This window comes from Gloeophyllum trabeum (genome assembly GCF_000344685.1).
Source record: "Gloeophyllum trabeum ATCC 11539 unplaced genomic scaffold GLOTRscaffold_00008, whole genome shotgun sequence".
NCBI lineage: Eukaryota > Fungi > Basidiomycota > Agaricomycetes > Gloeophyllales > Gloeophyllaceae > Gloeophyllum > Gloeophyllum trabeum.
Genome location: NW_006920417.1, coordinates 247,241 through 264,980, shown reverse-complemented (window position 1 = coordinate 264,980; position 17,740 = coordinate 247,241). Strand labels below are relative to the sequence as shown.

The 17,740-nt window shown below is 51.5% G+C and overlaps 10 protein-coding genes across 10 annotated transcripts; 7 read left to right on the top strand and 3 right to left on the bottom strand.

The window, feature by feature from the left end:
- Positions 1-1,020: 1,020 nt before the first annotated feature.
- Positions 1,021-1,822, bottom strand: GLOTRDRAFT_93980 (uncharacterized protein; the record flags this gene model as incomplete). The annotated part of the gene is made up of 3 exons (XM_007868597.1): positions 1,021-1,114; positions 1,207-1,345; positions 1,408-1,822. 3 exons carry the CDS (start codon positions 1,820-1,822, stop codon positions 1,021-1,023), a joined length of 648 nt encoding a protein of 215 aa, XP_007866788.1.
- Positions 1,823-2,370: 548 nt separating this feature from the next.
- GLOTRDRAFT_129845 (uncharacterized protein) lies at positions 2,371-3,418 on the top strand (the record flags this gene model as incomplete). Its single annotated transcript, XM_007868596.1, has 3 exons — positions 2,371-2,866; positions 2,924-3,062; positions 3,115-3,418. 3 exons carry the CDS (start codon positions 2,371-2,373, stop codon positions 3,416-3,418), a joined length of 939 nt encoding a protein of 312 aa, XP_007866787.1.
- A 675-nt stretch (positions 3,419-4,093) lies between these two features.
- GLOTRDRAFT_77024 (nucleic acid-binding protein) lies at positions 4,094-6,090 on the top strand. Its single transcript, XM_007868595.1, has 9 exons — positions 4,094-4,413; positions 4,475-4,570; positions 4,630-5,089; positions 5,148-5,185; positions 5,240-5,341; positions 5,395-5,451; positions 5,513-5,615; positions 5,673-5,732; positions 5,795-6,090. The coding sequence occupies exons 1-9, from the start codon at positions 4,240-4,242 to the stop codon at positions 5,917-5,919; spliced, it is 1,215 nt and encodes a 404-aa protein (XP_007866786.1). The 5' UTR covers positions 4,094-4,239; the 3' UTR covers positions 5,920-6,090.
- Positions 6,091-6,508: 418 nt separating this feature from the next.
- On the top strand, positions 6,509-7,695 carry GLOTRDRAFT_139064 (uncharacterized protein; the record flags this gene model as incomplete). Its single annotated transcript, XM_007868594.1, has 8 exons — positions 6,509-6,554; positions 6,603-6,653; positions 6,711-6,882; positions 6,943-7,021; positions 7,075-7,122; positions 7,171-7,272; positions 7,331-7,381; positions 7,446-7,695. 8 exons carry the CDS (start codon positions 6,509-6,511, stop codon positions 7,593-7,595), a joined length of 699 nt encoding a protein of 232 aa, XP_007866785.1. The 3' UTR covers positions 7,596-7,695.
- Positions 7,696-7,897: 202 nt separating this feature from the next.
- GLOTRDRAFT_129842 (uncharacterized protein) lies at positions 7,898-8,707 on the top strand (the record flags this gene model as incomplete). Its single annotated transcript, XM_007868593.1, has 1 exon — positions 7,898-8,707. One exon carries the CDS (start codon positions 7,898-7,900, stop codon positions 8,705-8,707), a length of 810 nt encoding a protein of 269 aa, XP_007866784.1.
- Positions 8,708-8,781: 74 nt separating this feature from the next.
- On the bottom strand, positions 8,782-9,719 carry GLOTRDRAFT_61598 (ribosomal protein L6). The gene is made up of 2 exons (XM_007868592.1): positions 9,113-9,719; positions 8,782-9,051 (listed from the first exon to the last, which is right to left on the bottom strand). Exons 1-2 carry the CDS (start codon positions 9,698-9,700, stop codon positions 8,998-9,000), a joined length of 642 nt encoding a protein of 213 aa, XP_007866783.1. The 5' UTR covers positions 9,701-9,719; the 3' UTR covers positions 8,782-8,997.
- Positions 9,720-9,831: 112 nt separating this feature from the next.
- Positions 9,832-11,517, top strand: GLOTRDRAFT_77017 (V-type ATPase). Its single transcript, XM_007868591.1, has 9 exons — positions 9,832-9,929; positions 9,986-9,998; positions 10,115-10,197; positions 10,258-10,333; positions 10,390-10,505; positions 10,576-10,661; positions 10,719-11,113; positions 11,175-11,270; positions 11,320-11,517. Exons 1-7 carry the CDS (start codon positions 9,870-9,872, stop codon positions 10,771-10,773), a joined length of 489 nt encoding a protein of 162 aa, XP_007866782.1. The 5' UTR covers positions 9,832-9,869; the 3' UTR covers positions 10,774-11,113; positions 11,175-11,270; positions 11,320-11,517.
- GLOTRDRAFT_43201 (uncharacterized protein) lies at positions 10,870-11,552 on the bottom strand (the record flags this gene model as incomplete). Its single annotated transcript, XM_007868472.1, has 3 exons — positions 10,870-11,113; positions 11,175-11,270; positions 11,320-11,552. 3 exons carry the CDS (start codon positions 11,550-11,552, stop codon positions 10,870-10,872), a joined length of 573 nt encoding a protein of 190 aa, XP_007866663.1.
- Positions 11,553-11,826: 274 nt separating this feature from the next.
- GLOTRDRAFT_139061 (uncharacterized protein) lies at positions 11,827-13,073 on the top strand (the record flags this gene model as incomplete). The annotated part of the gene is made up of 2 exons (XM_007868590.1): positions 11,827-12,273; positions 12,340-13,073. 2 exons carry the CDS (start codon positions 11,827-11,829, stop codon positions 12,973-12,975), a joined length of 1,083 nt encoding a protein of 360 aa, XP_007866781.1. The 3' UTR covers positions 12,976-13,073.
- Positions 13,074-13,292: 219 nt separating this feature from the next.
- Positions 13,293-17,697, top strand: GLOTRDRAFT_106172 (uncharacterized protein; the record flags this gene model as incomplete). The annotated part of the gene is made up of 26 exons (XM_007868589.1): positions 13,293-13,541; positions 13,576-13,601; positions 13,655-13,752; positions 13,811-13,891; positions 13,941-14,218; positions 14,273-14,385; positions 14,438-14,473; positions 14,528-14,604; positions 14,661-14,908; positions 14,967-15,044; positions 15,098-15,157; positions 15,211-15,318; positions 15,371-15,452; positions 15,503-15,593; positions 15,697-15,731; positions 15,779-15,820; positions 15,869-16,055; positions 16,114-16,294; positions 16,354-16,371; positions 16,428-16,462; positions 16,565-16,608; positions 16,657-16,694; positions 16,752-16,863; positions 17,012-17,285; positions 17,342-17,437; positions 17,499-17,697. 26 exons carry the CDS (start codon positions 13,293-13,295, stop codon positions 17,695-17,697), a joined length of 2,886 nt encoding a protein of 961 aa, XP_007866780.1.
- Between the last annotated feature and the right edge of the window lie 43 nt (positions 17,698-17,740).

Below are 17,740 nucleotides of genomic sequence, written 5' to 3'. Positions count from 1 at the left end.
TCCCTGCCTTTATCTCCATTTGCCGGTGCTTCCAGAAGGGACGTGTTCTATCAAAACGCGTCGAAAACGCGTCAATGGACGCGTCTCGGCAAATGCCGACTATGGCTATCTGGTTGTGTGTTGCGTGTGGTGCACTTTTCTCGCTCAGTATCACACTTTAGTTGGAGTAAAAATCGGAATATATTCTTTTAGATGTGTATAATTCCATCCTTCCAGTTAAAATTCTCGATTTGTGTCCCTCTCCTGGTTAACCTATCATCTCAGCCCTCTGAACTTGGTCTTATAGCACTTACAAGGCAGTGTATCAAAAATTGAACTGGAAGGATGGATTCTATATAACATCAAAGAATATCCAAAGATTTTTTCGCTATTTTAAAATGTCTGCTCGTCCCGAAAAGTGCACCACAAGCTGTAACCAGCATTTCGCCCGTGTGGCTGAAGCGTGACGCGCGCGGCGGAGTTCGAATTTGGCAGGCGTTGCCGACTCCCATTGCCACCCTTGATGATCAAAGCGTAGCATTAGCGGTGGCGATACCGGGCGAAGTAGCTGTAGGTGCGCCACGGCTCGCAGGAGGGCTTCTAAGTGCGGATCCCTCGGATTTTTCGGTTCGATAGGTGGCAAGCGACGTCACCCACTACGAGGCGAGCCACGCGTAAAGCCAACTGTGCTCGGGTACCGGCCAACGAGGCCTCGAGGGCAAGACATCATATCAAGTAAGCTGGTTCCAACCAGTTACACTATTCATACAGATTGTCATGACTATATGGCTTGACGATTACGGTAGATACTAGACACACCGCACGAATTTGCTAGAACGCAGACAGTCGTCGATGGCGCCACGAAATCCGGGTTATAACGCCTTCGTGCCGACGACCATACTGACGTCCATCCACATGCCCTCAGTCCTGAGGAACTCCTCGTGAGCACGTTGCTTCGCGTCGTACTCCTCGGCCGTTCCGAGCCCCAGCTCGATCCATTGCTGCTTTAAAGCGGGCGACACGCCGCCGTAGAGACGCATGCTACTGTCGACTTGGTGCTCCGGCATACCGAGGAGCAAGCATGCGGCGCCGTACGGGACCCGCAGGCGTATCGCTTGGACGTCCACCAGTCCGGCTTCTCGCATGAAGGTCGGGATGTGGTCAGCGCATCTGCATATTCATGAGTACGAAATGTAACTTGTGAGGGTATATGAGCAGAGTACATACAAATGAACAAGTCTAGCTTTCTTCCACCATGCGCGCGTGATGTTGTTCTTCCACTCGAGGTGCTCGGCGTTCCCAGCACCGCCACTTCCCCGGACGAGCTCCATGTTGAGCTCGGTGATGCTGAGTTTGCCGCCGGGTTCTGCGGTGCAACGATCGATCAATATTTAGTGGCAGTGCGGCAAACGCCGACCATGCACTCACTCAAGGTTTCGGCTACGTTCGCTATCGCAGATACCCACTGGTCCTGGCGGATACCGGCGACCAGCAGCCTCTGGTGAACGAGGTCGTACTTGCCGCGGCGCGCCTCCGGGAAGCGCTCTGTAATGTTTTGGACGAACACTTCGTCGGCGACGCTGGAGTGATTCTCGTTGTATTGCTCCAGAGAGATATCGCAGGCGTCGAGGACAGCCTCCGGATGCGCGGCGGGGCGCGCGTCTTTGAGCCATGCGCCGGTTCCTGTGCAGCAGTCGAGAATGGAGCGATGTTCGCGCAGGTCGATGGAGGGGTGCACTAGGAGGCCTCCGAAGGCGCGTCGGTAGTGGTCGTGTTGGGCCTGGAGCCGCTCTGCTTCCGTGGGGTTGCGGGGGAGAACGTAAACGTCTTGATTGACCACCATGGTTGTCTCGAAGATCGGGTACGTGGTACGCGCCTCGAGGTAGCCATTATATGCATCCCTCTATCGCAGAGACCGGTGAGTGGAACGACTCGAGTGGTGACAGCGCCTGGGGCTCATCAATTCTCGGGCCCCGCAGTTGAGCCCACCGGTACTAGTAGACCCTAACCTAGACTCCGACTGGGTGACCTCCGATACCGCGGATCACTGGCACGCGCAGTTGCATTGGACGCCCATCCCCTCACTTGTTGGAGCGTTGCTGCAGGGTTGCAATCCCTCGGGAATGCGAATCATTATCTCCACGTGTGCTCGACCCACCTGGAAGTGCTATCAGCAGCACGGACGAAAAGTGGACTCGCAAAGTGTTGGATGCACCCCTCGTCATAGGTGTTATCTCAGGGAAAGTGGGCGGCGGCGTCCACTCTGCTGCCTGGCACTATGCAAAATCCGTACTTATAAAGGATAAGTTGACCCAATGATCGTTGTTTCCAGCATAGGATATTTGTCTACGTCCGTCCCACTACCTCTAAGCTCTACTATCCGCCGCCGCGATGGTCGTAGCAGTGTCAGTCGACGTTATGCAGATTCGCCCTCTCAATGACAAGTCGCCTTACAAAGCAAGGGTGGCTCCCCCGCGAGCTACGAGTGAAGATTTCTATGTCCTCCCCCGCGACGCAGGCGAATCTGAGCGGCTTCAGGCCCAACACGACCATCTCCGGCGGTCGCTCGGTGGTCTTCTCGTCCATCCGTCACTTCGCCTCCAGCACCGACGCACGATTCTCGATTGCTGTACTGGGACTGGGGCATGGCTAAAGGACGCCCGCCTTGCCGCGCATCCGGACGCTATTCTCGAGGCTTGCGATATCACTCTGGAGCAGTATCATCGCGGGGACGCCAAGGCGGACGATGTGTTTGTACAGAATATCCTTCACCCATTCCCTCAAGAAAAGAGGAACAGATACGACATGATCCATCAGCGATACTTGACTGGAGGTATCTCGCGCCATCAATGGTCTAATGCGATTCGGAACGTCGTAGAGGCACTGAGTATGTCACCGCCGTTTATCGCCCTTCGCAGACCAAGGAGTTTACGATACTCTACAGAGCCAGGAGGCTACCTTAACATCACGGAGCCCAACTTAGAGACGTCGCCTCCAAGTCTGTTGGATGACGCCTCTGGGATTTCCAATTGGAAGTGGCAATTGAAACAGCTATCATGGCAGAAGAATAATCTCATTGAACAGTCAGTCCTCGATACACTTGGATGTAATGCAGCGACTTATTGGTTAACCCAGATGCGCTGACGAGATCCCAGCTCTTTTGCGAGACGCGGGCTTGATTAACGTGCAAACAATCCGTATGCGGGTGCCTTACGGTGCTAGCTGTCGAGCGCTCGGAATGTCCGAAAACCAAGTCGAGAGTACTATCCGCCTTCATATGTCGCCCTCGTTCGATCAGGCACTAAAGAAACTATGGATATCGTCGAGCAAGGGTACGGCCGAGGAATTTGACCGAAACCAAGCGATGTACGAGAGCTTCCTGCGGGAGAAGGGCATATGGATGGACGTTAGCTTTGTCATTGGCATGAAGCCGTATTGAGTACGGTTTTGTATCAGTTTGTCTCCTATTTATGCATTCGCTCTCAGATAGTCCATACACTATCTATACACGACTGTAGGATTATGACTGACTTTTCCGATACGTCGACTCATGTACCCGTTAAATAATACATTCCGGTCTACTTTAGCAGATGCAATACTTGGAGTGCCTCTCCTATTTATAGGGCTTGTGAGACTCGGTAGCCGCGCCATACACTGCGTGCTTTCAAGGGATGCTTTAAGATGCTATAGGTGCTCGGATCACCGACGGCTGGAGGCGTAGGTAGGCCTGATGGCGGCAAGTGAACGTCTTGGCTATGGGTGCGTAGTCACCACGGGGAGAAAGGTTGGCATCTTGAAAGTGCGTCGCATTCATGATGTGCTTTCAAGTTCCGATACTTGGACGAGCAGAGAGAACTACTAGATTTGGGAAGGAAAAGATGATTATTGTAATGGATTCCTCATAGGAATCATCTTCTCCACTCGGACCTGAAGCAGGTATACGTAGATCGACGTCGTCGATCCTGACTTGAGCGCTCGATAGCGAAATGCTACTCCAGCCGACGGCTTTGTGGCAACTCTTTATAATTAACATGTCAAATCGGCTGCCACAAACCCCTCGAACGCACGTGAGCTGCCTTTCTAAATTTAGCCGATTAAGATCATCTTGAGATGACTCCTCTCGGACGCCTTCAGTGCATAGTCCGAGCCTTTCATCGTTCTATTCATCTACGCCCTGACATCAGGGTGAAGTTATCTGCGCCTGTCATTTTTTCTCCGCAAAATACAAGTCGATTTCATATACACGGCAGTCTCAGCATCATGGCATCAGCGCAAGCTGTGAGCAAATTATACAAGCCAGTACGCGAGCTTGTACTCGGGGCAACCGATGAAGCAAGCGGGTCAGACTTCGGTCTGCCTTCGCACCAGAGAGAAGTAGCAGAGTGGATCGACAAGGTTGCGAAAAGGGATATCGGAAGCGTGGAAGGGCTTAAGGTGCGTCTTGTTCCTCAATATGAAGCTGACGGGGTAGTGAATCGCTCAGGTGCCTGTGTAGGACCTGGATACGCAGTTGACACCAAAGACGTACATTGTTGACAACTACTTCACTGCTGCAGATGTCGCAGTATATGGAGCGTTACATCCCGTTTTCGTACGTTGCTTATACCGGACTTCGTCATGCACACGACTTACAGTCTTTTGTGTCGCTAGTCTGAACTTCAACCTGCGCAATACTATTCCCTTCCTGCTCTTACCCGTTACTTCGATCATATACAGAACTATCCTAGCGTCCGCAAATCCGCGGACGCACTCTCCCCTTCATTCTCTCTTGTTCCCATTGATATCGAGAACGCGCCAAAATTGGAGCGGAAAGCTGATCCTCCAAAGGAAAAGAAGAAGAAAACTACGGCTACTGAAGCCTCTGCTGCACCACCAGCGGATTCGGGTAAAGCGTCTGCCGCAGCCGGTCCCCCGTCTGAGAGCTCCGCCCCCGCTGAAAGCAGCAAGGGGCAGAAGAAAGAGAAAAAGGACAAGAAAGAAAAGAAGGAGGCCGGTGAAGGAGGTGACAAGGGAAAGAAGAAGGGCGGTGAGAGTGCCAAGGCAGCGGCAGATGACTCGGGAGAGCCTGTGCCTTCCATGATCGACATGCGGGTAGGACACATCGTGGAAGGTGCGTGGAATCTCTCTTCCACATCGCGAGGAAGGTCCACTCGCTAAACATCAAATAGTCGCCAAACACCCTGATGCGGACAGCTTATATGTCGAGGTCGGTACTGACCTGCGCTAGCACGTTATGGTCCCTGATTTCAGTCGTCCGCAGCAAATCGACTTCGGTGAAGAGACCGGCCCAAGGACGGTTGTTTCAGGTCTTGTAAATTATATTCCCATCGAGCAGATGAGGGACAGGTACCTTGTCGGTATTGTGCGTACGATTTTACCGTTTCGACGTGGCATGGTCCTCTAAATTTCATGTAGTGCAATTTAAAACCTGCAAACATGAGGGGTGTGAAGAGTTTTGCCATGGTTCTTGCGGTGAGTTGTTTATTGCATATGCTTCGAAACCGAATATTTCATCGCAATAACCTCAATGCAGGCTACGTCGAAGGACGGCAAAGAGGGTGGAGTCGAGTTGATCGAGCCCCCGCCAAACTCGAAACCTGGTGACAGAGTGTACTTCGAGGGTCCGGAATTCGAAAGTGCGTAGCTACATATACTTATCGCTATCCAGCTAAATGACTTCAATGAACGTATAGACGCGACTCCCTTACCGCAGCTAAACCCGAAAAAGAAGATTTTCGAGACCATCCAACCAGGTTTGCTCTGGCTATTTGAACCGTACCCTGAATAAAAATGTTTACTGACACATGAATAACAGGTTTCACGACCTTGGAGACTCGCGAGGCTGCGTGGATAAATCCGGCTACGAAAAGCATCCACAGGATCCGCACGGCGAACGGTGTCTGTGTCGCGCCCAACTTTGTCGGCGCTTCCCTATCGTAGATGTGTCCAACAATCTGGGATAGTAGGTCATTGACAGCTCTGGTAGAGTAATCGGTGGCAATGCAGAAGAAATTGTATCACTCTCTCCGAGGGGTCGCAGCAGCTAGCACGTAGAATGCGAGAAGGGAGCAAGATCGTAATGGACCGCGGATCTTCTTTAATGAGAGTTTGGGCGCTGGTCGCCGCGGCATCACGAAGACCTGAGTGGAAGTGGTACATAAGTCGACTGCACTTGAAGAGCCTCAGCTTGTGGTACGTATCAGAGAATAAGGGATGTCCATGATGGATGTCCCTTATTCGCTGCCATGCCAAAGTGTCTACCGAGGCAGAGCAGCGGCCGGCTCTAAGTCACATTTATGGGCGACAATCTTCGAGTTCGGGGATACACGGGCACTGCACGGGCGCCCCCACTTCGCCGTCCTCCATCTCAGGCTCAGCACCGCGAGAATGTTATCTAGTCATCATCGCTTCCCTAGGACGCCCGATCACGGGTAGTTCTGGGTTTGAAACATCGTCCGACTATCATTAGTCACCCTCTGTGTAAGTACTTAACTTCTTCGTCAGATTTCATGTCAACTGTAGAGCACTAATGACTCCAGACGGTGTCATCGTACAGCGGATTGAGAACCCTTCGCGTAAGTGCTGTACCCCTCCGCACAGCCGTCCATCTCACTCTCCTTCAGCAGCGCAGATAGATGCTTCCGTCGAACTGTTCAGTAATCTGATGAAAGATGGTAAGCCGACCTCTTTTGCTCACTCTGGAGTATTACCATGTCATATTCTCTATGTAGATGGGGTAATGAAGAGCCTTACTGGCGGTGATATCACATTACTCCCGTTGATGGGTCGTGCCATGCTCGCAGCAGGAATAGCGGAGGGGGAATACTACGCCGCTACAGACGACAACCGTCAATTGCTCGGATTCCTGATGACAATGCCTCCCGGTCGGGACCTCTTTGACAGGTAGGTTCCAATGCTCGGGCTCATGGGGTGGTAACGTACAGTAATCGACGCTGTTTCTAGCGAAACACAGCGTAACCTTGGCCTTCGCGAATTTATGGAGAAACTCTCCGACGCTGGCAAGGAGTACTATCAAACCACTGTATGTAACCTAAGTTTCGAGATGCGCTGCACTTACCGGTTTACATCACGTAGTACATGTCCAGATTTCCCGGATTTGTGGCACAATGCATCGGTCCGAAGGTAATTCGTGAATACCCCATCTGGGCATTATTCTCACTCGGTGATTAGGGAAAGACGGAGTCTTTCTGGATACATATGGTGATGATTGATCATGAGCACCAGAGGAAAGGTAGTATCGCCAAAGCTCTAATTGGGTTAGTTCGAGAAAAGGTGAATGCGTATGCGGAATCAATGATTGCGTCAGAGTCCTTCTGACTTCACCGAATAGGCCATTCGTATCGGCGCCCCCGTCGCGTTGAGCACGACTACTCCTACCAATGTCTGTCCCACTCCCTTTATGGCACAGTGTAATATGCTCAGATATTAACGATCACCGTGTCCAGGCCATTATATACCAGAAAATCGGTTTCGAGTTGAAGGGACAGATGATTATGCCATCACCTTGGGAGGAATGGCCGCTATACGTTTTCTTCGCACCTCTTCCATCCTACTCCCGAAAACTGTTTAGACATGACTACTCGGATATCGTTTAATCGTCTTCACTTAGGCATCCGAGCCTAGGTGAAGTTCGTCGGTAGTGGTGCAAATATGTCTAGGAGGGAGTGGCATGCTCTTTCTGGTATGGAACCTGGATAGAAAGTAACAACCGACCTATACTTCAACATTAAGCTGGGTACTTCAACTGTGGCTTGAGCGTCTAGCTTGAAGCTTGGACCTGGTAAGCCCGGCCCGGATGTCCGCCACACAAAGCCGCACTGCCGCAAGATGATTTGACGATCACAGACGCCACAATTGAGTACTCGCAGGTCGTACACCGTGACAAACCCTCTCTTCTATGCCTCCACAATACCATGACCAGGCCTTTTGGAACACACGGTTCAAGAACGAGGCTACATTCGAATGGTTGGGAGACGGTCAAGATACACTACTTCCTCCGTTGCGCGATTTTCTTGTGCAATGCAGAGCCAGTTTTGATGTACCGCCGCGAATCCTACACATCGGAGCAGGGACCTCCTCCTTCCAAGACCATGTTCAGCGTGCCCTGGTCCAAATTTACGGAAATGATGTTGACTGCCGGACAATTGTGAATACGGACTTCGCTGAAGTCCCTGCTATGCACAAGGCAGACACGGCGCAACCCAGCGGGCAATGGGTGAAGGCAGACCTTCTCCGCTGGACTGATATCCTGAAGATACTTGAGACAGCTTCGGACCGCTTTTCCGTCGTTCTGGACAAGAGCACCTCAGATGCCATTTCATGCGGCTCTCCCGTGGCACCGCAAGAGACCTCCGAGGATATGGGCATCAACCCGCTGGTGCGCTCTCTTCTTGCTGCGAATGGCAGCGCCGAAAAAAACCCGACTTTGTCCGCATTGGAAGTCCTATCGTTGCACTTAGCCACCTGCGTTAAACCGGGCGGGATCTGGATCGCGTTGTCATATTCCAGCGACCGGTTCCCCTTCCTGCGGTCTTCGAATAGTTCATCCCGCCAGGAACACAAGAAGATGAGCCACTCGTCCATTTATTGGACCATAGAGAACGTAGTCGCGGTCGACGCACCCTCGGGCCAAGATAAACCAGGAGTCCATGCTCCAAGGGTGCAGCATCATTTATACGTATTACGGAGAACCTCCGCTGCAGCGTAATGCACTCGAAGATGGAAAGAACAAATATCATTGCAATCGCGTCTATGCAGGATGCTGTCTCCCGCATTTGTGGACGCGGTCTTGCGCCAGCGAAGTCCCGAGGCGTCCACGACGGGATCCCACTCTATAATTTATTACGATATAATGTGCTGACTCCATCGTACGAGCTTCGTCACAACATGGGCTAAGCCGAGGCAGCAGGGATAGTTGGGCACAAACTAATGCCGTGGCCAGCGCGTGTTGACCAGCCTGACAATAAACACGAAGCGTATATCTCGACGTGCTCTTCACTACTTTTTCTTCACGGCCTTGATCCTAATTTGCTCATTGCCAATGAAGATACCCTGAAGGACGGGACACGTGAGTTGGTTAAACTGGGCGTCAATATATACCGGACGAGCATACCTTTCCTTTGTACGGTTCTGGCGGTCTCCATTTCCTCACTGCTGCCGCGAACAGACCGAGTTGATGTTTGTCTGTACAGGTGAGGACTATTTTTGTAGGAGCGGGTACTTCAGCCTTGATGTGCGATGGTATTGGCATGAGTACGGAATGCGAGAAGCCGAGCTTCATGTTCAGCCGCTGGCCGCTTCCACCCTCCTGAGTCGCTCTCGGGTCGTCCTCTAGAGCTGCCCTGTACCCAACACCGACCAGATATAATGGAACGGTAAAACCCTCAGTCATTCCTACGACAGCATTATTGATCAGTGTCCGGGTGAGACCCCACATTGACCGCTGCTTCTTCTCCTCCGCATTCTCCACGGCGATCGATAGCGAGCCAGGCTCAGGGAAAGCAATCTTCATGTAAGGCTCGAGTGGGACGGAAGTGGAACCGAGCGGACCCTTGACTGCAATGTGAGTGGGAGTCGGGTCAACGGTCACCGAAGGGGGGATCTTGATGGGCTGCTTCCCGATGTTGGATGTGTGGCCATGATTCCGCGCTGTAGAGCTAAAACACCTGAGGTGTCTGAAAAGCTGAGGCCGAGGAATCATGGGGCGGAGGACGTCCGGTACAGCAATTCTTAGATTGAATTTTCCAGCTGCAAGGATATCGCAGATATGTCCAAATTTGGAACCCTTGTCACGTACAGCCTGTACGTTACAGGAGTTATCCTGAGCAGCGAACTTGACCGGCTCTGGCAGTATACAAAAGGTAACAACGATGTCTGAGGTGTGTCCCGCATATGCACCGTTCTTTGGCTTCGCAGGCGTTGCTGCCTCGGTGAGACCTACCGTCGTTGTTCCCTGGATGCGTTCACTAACACGCTGCGGAACTAGATGGTGTTCAGCAGTGCGTAACGTTGCTGTTCTGAGCAAGTGACCGAAGCTGATGTCCACATTATACTCTTCTTACCAACCGCTATTCTTCGGATGGGTACAACTCTTGCAATGACTACATATTTATAGCTGTCGGGGCCGCGTTGGGCACGTCCAAAGCTGGGATTGGCATAGCAGGTCTCGGGACGTTTAAGCCAGAACTCATCATGAAAGTGAGTATACCTAGTGCCATCTTTGAAGGCCAGAAGCTTATGCACCTTCGGTACTGTCAGTCCCTCATCCCCGTAGTCATGTCCGGTATCATTGCGGTGTATGGTTTAGTGGTGTCGGTCTTGATTGCAGGAGGACGTACGTCTTCGCTTCTCTTGCCTCCATCCCTCGGCTTACAAGTTCTTGTCTGCTAGTCGACCCTTCCAAAGATTACACCTTATTCGCTGGCTTCATTCACCTTGGTGCTGGCCTTGCGTGTGGATTTACGGGGCTTGCGGCGGGCTATGCCATAGGTTACGTGGGTGATTCGGTGAGTTCGCTTTACGTGGACGAACGATTGGTACAGTACGAGTTAATCCGGATCATTTTGATATTCGCAGTGTGTTCGAGCATATATCTACGAGTCTCGCGTGTTTGTATCGATGGTACTCATCCTCATCTTCGCCGAGGTATTGGGTCTTTACGGGTAGGTGTTCCTTCGACCTTGCCACGTACCTCCACTGATATGCACCTATACAACAAGGCTCATTGTTGCTTTGATCATGAATACGAAGGCGACGGAGGCACGATGCCCATAATCTTGTTCACGTTACAATTCACTATATACCATACAATACAATACTGAGGGAACGGGTTCACCGACCATGTATGCCACAAGAAGGAGTGGATGCACCTCAATGGCCCCTACTTGTGCTCCCTCTGCTGCTGCCGCTGGACGACGATGAAACGGACCGGCGACGGCGATGTGGGACACGCCGCTTGTGGTCGCGTTCCCTAGAGCGCGAGGCCTCCGAATCCGAGCCAGAAGATCCTGATCCTGATCCTGATTCTGAGTCCGACGCAGACGACGAGGAATCCGAGTCGGAGTTTGACCCAGAGTCTGAATCTGAATCTGATGAGTCGTCTGAGGAAGAGCCACTGGAGACATAGCGTTAGTTCACTCCAGGCCTGGGGCATCGATTGGCACCAGCGCACTCACCGTTTGGCACGTTTCCTGGGATGATCACTGGACTCCTTTTCAACTTTGGCCCTTTCTTTCTCCTTTGCGGACAGAATGCGATTCGCCGTGCCCGCCCTGGAAAATATCAGACGAGATACCACGTACGACTGATGATAATGCTCACTTAGTCTTAAACTCCTCGGGCACTTCGACCGACGGCTTGCCGTCTGCCTTCAGCTTAGCCAACGCCTTCGGATTCTCCAGCTGCTGAGTACGGGAAGGTCGGCTCAGGTAGGGCCGAGCGGTCGATTTGCACTGGTACGTGAAATGACCCGTACCAAGACATCTCTGGCACACTGTCGATGAAGTAGCCTGCGGATTGTTATAGGACCTTCGGTGGGGAGCGTACTTGGACATGGCAGGGAGTCAGCGAGGTATGTGTGAGTTGAATGTAGACGTCGGTAGCCACAGCATAGCATTGTATTACATAATATTTTATGCTGTCAAATAAACCTACAAATAATGACATATCAGAGTCTTATCCTTCGCTCTCATTCATTCATAGCATTGGCCATGCCCGAGTCATGGCTTTCACACTCAACGCTCATGGGCCCTCGATCTGCCCGATATAAACGCTGCTGAGGATGGTGCTGTGGCAACTAGTCGTCACATTAACCCCCCAAACGGTACCATGGGTGGTAAAGCGTTCTCTCAGACCTTGCCTCCCGAATCGTTCCCTCGCATGTCCCATGCGACGTACGACCGTCTCAAATCATTGTACCTTCATCGTCTTCGCGATCTATATGGCGTCGTCGAGGTTCCACCTGAGGATCCCGAGAAGGATGACCACGGGGACCTTGATTACCTCGTTGCTTTCCCCAGAGATGGTCTCACACCTGCTGACGTGAAGGACGCCCTGGGTGCTGTTGAGATCATTTTCAGAGAAGGCAACGAGACTAGCCACTATGCCATCCAGGCTGATGAGGACGGGCACTTCGTTCAAATTGATGTGCATGCTTGTTCCGGCAGTGACATGCTGGAGCGCATCCTTTTCTATCACTCCTATGGAGGGATCGGTATGATGCTCGGCAGAATAGCCAAAAGCATCAGCATGACACTGAGTATCTCCACATTAAAGGTGAGCTCTGCCCTTCTTCAGCTGTATATCCATTTCTTCTAACGTTTGCGTGTTGTTGTACCATAGATCTCCCAGAGCGACCCCGAAGAATGCCACCCCGTCTCATTCAAGCTTTCGGACAATCTGGATGACATTCTTACCTTCTTCGGCTTATCTCTCGATGTGTGGAGGGCGGGATTCCGGACGAGGCGCGCCCTGTTTGAGTGGCTAGCATCGTCCCGGTACTTCTTTCCAGCACGACTGGCTACAGGACGTGTGGTTGAGAACAGCTCAGAAAGGCGTCGACTTACAAGAGACATCTATCACGCGTTCGGGGATTTTGTGGACGAAGTAGCAAGCTTGCAAATGCCTCTAGGTACTGACGAACTCATCCAAAGCCGTCGCTCTTCAAATAAGCAGATCCGGGAAGAGGCTCTACTATATTTTGGCAAGAAGTCTGAATACGACGATGTCATCCACGCTAATTGGGTGAGAATGCGTTTGAAGACGACTTTCACTGGGCTGAAAGTGGTCGAATGGACCAACCTATGGGGAAAGAAGGTCTCGGAGGTCATGAAGGAAACCAAGAGGCGTGTTGGAGGCGATGATGCGATGGCTCGTCTTGATGAAGAAGAGGTGAGGATCTGGGTACTTCGTGTGTACGAAGATCTTCGCCTGGTCTGGGATCGCGAGGAGGCGGAACAGTCGAAAATGACTCGTTAATAGCGCAGCATCACTCTCTGACTTCGGTGCTCAGGCAGCTCATTGTGTACTGGACTATTATCTCCTGTCATTTATTGACTGCGTGCGTATGTAGGAAGTTTGTTATGCAGAGCGCCGCCATTGTGACTGTAACTTGACGACGCGTCCTGCTTATCACGGGCTGTTCACGTGATCAAATCCAAGTCGCGCACGCAGCTCTCACGTCCCTGGGTGCCACAAGGTTCATCATCCTCCACCCCAGAGGGACGTGGAGTCTATCAGCGGTTCTCTTTTTTGCACTCAGCCGCGAACCTCAATAGCTAGGGCGCTCTATCAGAATGCCTGGTCATGAGAAGCACGCGACTAAGAAGGGGCCACGATTCAGCGGGCGCAAGCGAGGGGCAGCGATTCTTGAAAGTGACCACGTTGACAAAGACACGAGCACTGCCGGCTTCCCGAGAGAAGCAGACGATGGCAGAAAAAGAGTCAGATGGGGTAGCGAAGTCGAACAGAACGATGAAGACGAGCCGTCCGATGATGATGAGGACTCATCTACACCTCAGAAGGCAAGCAGTTTCACATTGGCTGTATAGCATTCATTGATCGGTAAAGCATGGTTAGATATGTCTGACCACGTGCTGTCAATTGTGAGTATCCGCCCTTGAGGAAGACTACCGCTGAACCACGCATATATGCATAGCGGGAGACTAGCTGGCGCACATTATGACCCGCTCCGATCAACGATTTACGTTCTAGAAGATACGCCAGACAATGGGCATTTTGACATGGCTCAGACACGTAAGCTCTCTCCTTCCGAGTTCAAATGGGACATGGCTAAATGATCAGTTCATGGCAGTCCTTGACCAGGTTAATCCTGATATCATCCTGACCAACTCCAAGACGGACGACAACTACATGGATCTACTTCGCAGTGCAAGTATGGACATTGTATTCATTCAGGACGCATATACTGACGTCGCTGGCAGTGGACAATTCCGGAGGAGTATTCCAGATCAGACCTCACAAAGATTTTACTTCGGCCAAAGGTCGAGACCGGTTGCTGTCATTGCAGTTCCTCTCGGAACTCTCAATGGAAGATGATGTCCGCAGCGCACAAGACAGTGACTCTTCGGCGTCGGACGCGAGAAACGCTTACAATTTTATGAGGCGGCGCAGAGATATCACAGGCGATCCGCTGATGAAGAAGTGGAACGCATCTATACGACTGTGCAATTTTGCGAGCCTTGACACCTCTCCCCTTTGCGTGAGTAATATCATACTCCACTTGTGCATACGATGGCAAGGAACAGTAAACCAGCTGGCTTGTATCGGTGCCTTGATAGATCACCTCGTCCGTGAGCGGGCGATAAGTGAGCTAGAAGATGAAGGCATCGGCGGATTGGATATCCGCGGTATAGAGCCTGTAGCATTGTGAGCTTCTGACGAATTTCCTGCCGATGGACTAACTCTCATGCATGCCAAGGGAGGAGGTCATGCAGATAAATGCAGATGCATTATAGTCAGTCGATTCCGCGCCGGTGACGCTGTCCTTAATCGTATACCCCTTTTGCAGCTCCTTACAGATCTTCGAAAACGAAAGTCACGCATCTATCCACTCGGATAAAACCAAAGAGGGTTTATCTCTGTACGGCACGTAGCACTCGGATGTCCATATTTCATGGGACGCCCTGAGACGGTCTTTTCAGGGATTCTAAACAACACCAAGACAAGTCTAGGACGCTCTCTCCTCCGTACCTGGTGCCTACGTCCGTCCTTGTCGCTTGAAACTATAAATGCTCGGCATGATGCTGTGGCTTGCTTTTTGAGACCGGAAAATCTGGGTACCGCTAACTCGATGCATAATCTCCTTAAAGGTATAAAGAACGTACCGAAGATCCTTTCCAGCATGAAAGCTGGGAAAGCAGGCATATCCGAGTGGCAATGTTTAGTCAAGGTGCATAGCGGCTATCATACGCCGATGATATCTGGCCCACTACTACCATTGGCCTTAGTTCACATTCTACTCCGCGTTACTGAGGGACGCGGTATCGGAACTATATCAGGGAACAACGGCGCCCATCGTATCGAAGGTAATGGGAGATCCTCATCCATTTGCTGTCACTTCTAATGGACGGACCTGCAGCTCATAGCCGCCCTGGACATCTTCAACTTTCGTGAAGTGGGCACTTTAGTCAACGATACAGTGCGTCTTTGAACGCATTGTACGCAGTGTAAGTATTGACCAGACGCGCTCAGATCGACTGGGAGGAGTCCACCAGTGCCGGCCGTGTGTGTGTTCGAGCAAATGTCGACGAAGATCTGGACAACCGCAAGAGAATTTACCATGGGATTGACGATGTCTTGGTTCGTTCGGTCTTGCCTATGCTGTTGCCAGCTTTTTGAAACTTTGCTATAGTCAAGGGTTGCCGAACAGATATGCCATACAGTGCCACCGGATTACGCTACGTCCCTGAACGTAGTATACTTCCCACAACTAGGTCTGTTCAAAGGCATGCTCGTCGACTGTATTGACCGAGTGCTTTCTCAGGCTTCTTGATATGTATTCCTATGCTGGAGCAATGGAAGAATAATGAAGAAATCACTGAGATTGAAGGATGGAGCTTCCAAGTCAGTTCCAAGCGACTTTCGGAAGTGATAATATTCGACTAATGCTCCTTTTCCAGTTTTCCTCCGAGTGAGTAATGCTGTCACAATGGGTCTCAGAACTGAGATAGGGGTTAGTGCGCATGTATACTTCAAATCCAAAGAAATGCATGGTGCGTTCCATTCTGTGCGGATAGCGACAGTTCTAAGACATCGGCAGACATGGATACTCACATTGGCGACTTGCATTCTGCTATCGTCGGTAAGAATCAGTTTCTTCAGATTCGACACGTAAAGACGTATTCTGTAGACCGGGAAATCGAGATCGTCCAAGTGCTGCTGGAGAAGATCTTACCACACTACGACATTATGGCTAAAGCGTGCGACACTTGCGCGGAGCTAGATTGCCTCTTGTCTTTCGCGCAAGCTTCTCGAGCATTCGACTATCGGCGGCCTCGAATGACTGACAAGAACATAGTCGACATCAAGATGGGAAGGTTCGTCTCATATCCGCCACACATCGTGCTGTTCCTGTGACGTCCAATATCACGCCAGGCACCCTCTACAGGAACAAGTTGTCGATACCTTCGTGCCCAATGACACACTGCTAGTTGGAGGACTGGGCTTGGGAGTGCCGAGTTGTACTAGTGAGGTATCTGACGATGATACAATGGAGGATGAGAGCTCTAGCGTGCATAGCGTGCTCGTCTGCACGGGCGCAAATGCTTGCGGAAAGGTGAGTACCTCCGGGGAGGGGGGGGGGTTGTAAGTGCCTCAGCTGAACACGTCCCACAGAGCGTCTACCTGAAGCAGGTATGATGTGATATCCTTCTTCATCAAACAGATATCAAATATTAACCGTACAACAGGCGGCCTTGATCCAATACATGGCACAAGTACGTCGGTCTCTTCTATCCGACACACCCCAGCAGGTCTGACAGTCGAAACAGATTGGATGGTGAGATCAGTTCTATTGCAGAATGACCCGGTGTTAATGGTGGCTTAGCTTTGTTCCTGCTGAAGCTGCGAAACTTGGCGTCGCGGACAAAAGTAAACTTTTCCTGCTCTAATAGCGCGCGTTCTCACGTATTTCGGGAGTCTTCACAAGGATCCAGACGCGAGAATCTGTATCAAGAGTAATCATGACCTTGCCTATGCTCGTTCGGCTGAGTATCTATCTTCTTCTCTGCTAGGTCCAATCTGCTTTTATGATCGACCTCAACCAAGTGTCTGTGGCTCTCCGGAATTGTACCAGCCGATCCTTAATACTGCTAGATGAGTTTGGCAAAGGGACTGTCCATACAGGCTCGTGATACTTCTTCTCTTGCTCCTTCGTTCTGGACGATATCTGAATGACCAATCTTTACTTGTTCTCTCCTTTTTTTCTTGCGACTCTGGACTCCATATTTCGACACTGCGGACGTCTCTCCTTGGCTTGTTCTCCGATCTCTAGACGGCGCTGGGCTGCTCTACGGCGTCCTAAAGCACTTCATCAACTCTGGCGCTGATTGTCCTAAAGTACTGGCGACGACGCACTTCCACGAGCTGTTCGCCGAGAATCTGCTGGATCCCCACTCCCTTCCTATCACCTTTGTCCACATGCAGGTCATGATCACTTCCAGCAGCGGTGAGATCCTCGAAGCAGGAACGCCGGACGAGACCAAGGACGAGGACACCCAGGATTTAAGAATGGTTGGTCCTGGAGAGAAGATTACGTATCTTTATAGGTATCAAAGTCACCTCTCTGGAGAGCGGATGCATTGAACCCTGTGTTTTCTGCTAGAGTTGCCCAGGGACTCGCGCTCGATTCCCATGCCGCGAAATGCGCCGAAATATTCGGTGTTCCCCGTCGAGTAGTGCAGAGAGCACAATACGTGACGTGCGTCTGGTGGCGTCTTCCCGTTCCTCACAACCCGAGATCTCACTATCTCCTTGTGCAGACAGCTCCTCTCGACCCATTCGTTGGGAAAGTTGCTTGACGAGGACATGACGGAGGCGGAGCGCGCGGATCTCGAAGAGGCGGAGGCCGTCTGCCGCAGATTCCTGGCATGGGACTTTACGGAGCGCGACCCGGCTAGGAAGGGGAGCGTCAAGGAGAGACTAGCGGAAGTGCTCGGGAAGCCCCTCGAAGAGGAATGAGGCGTAGTCGCCGTGAAATGATGTCCACCTCTCACGCGCGCGT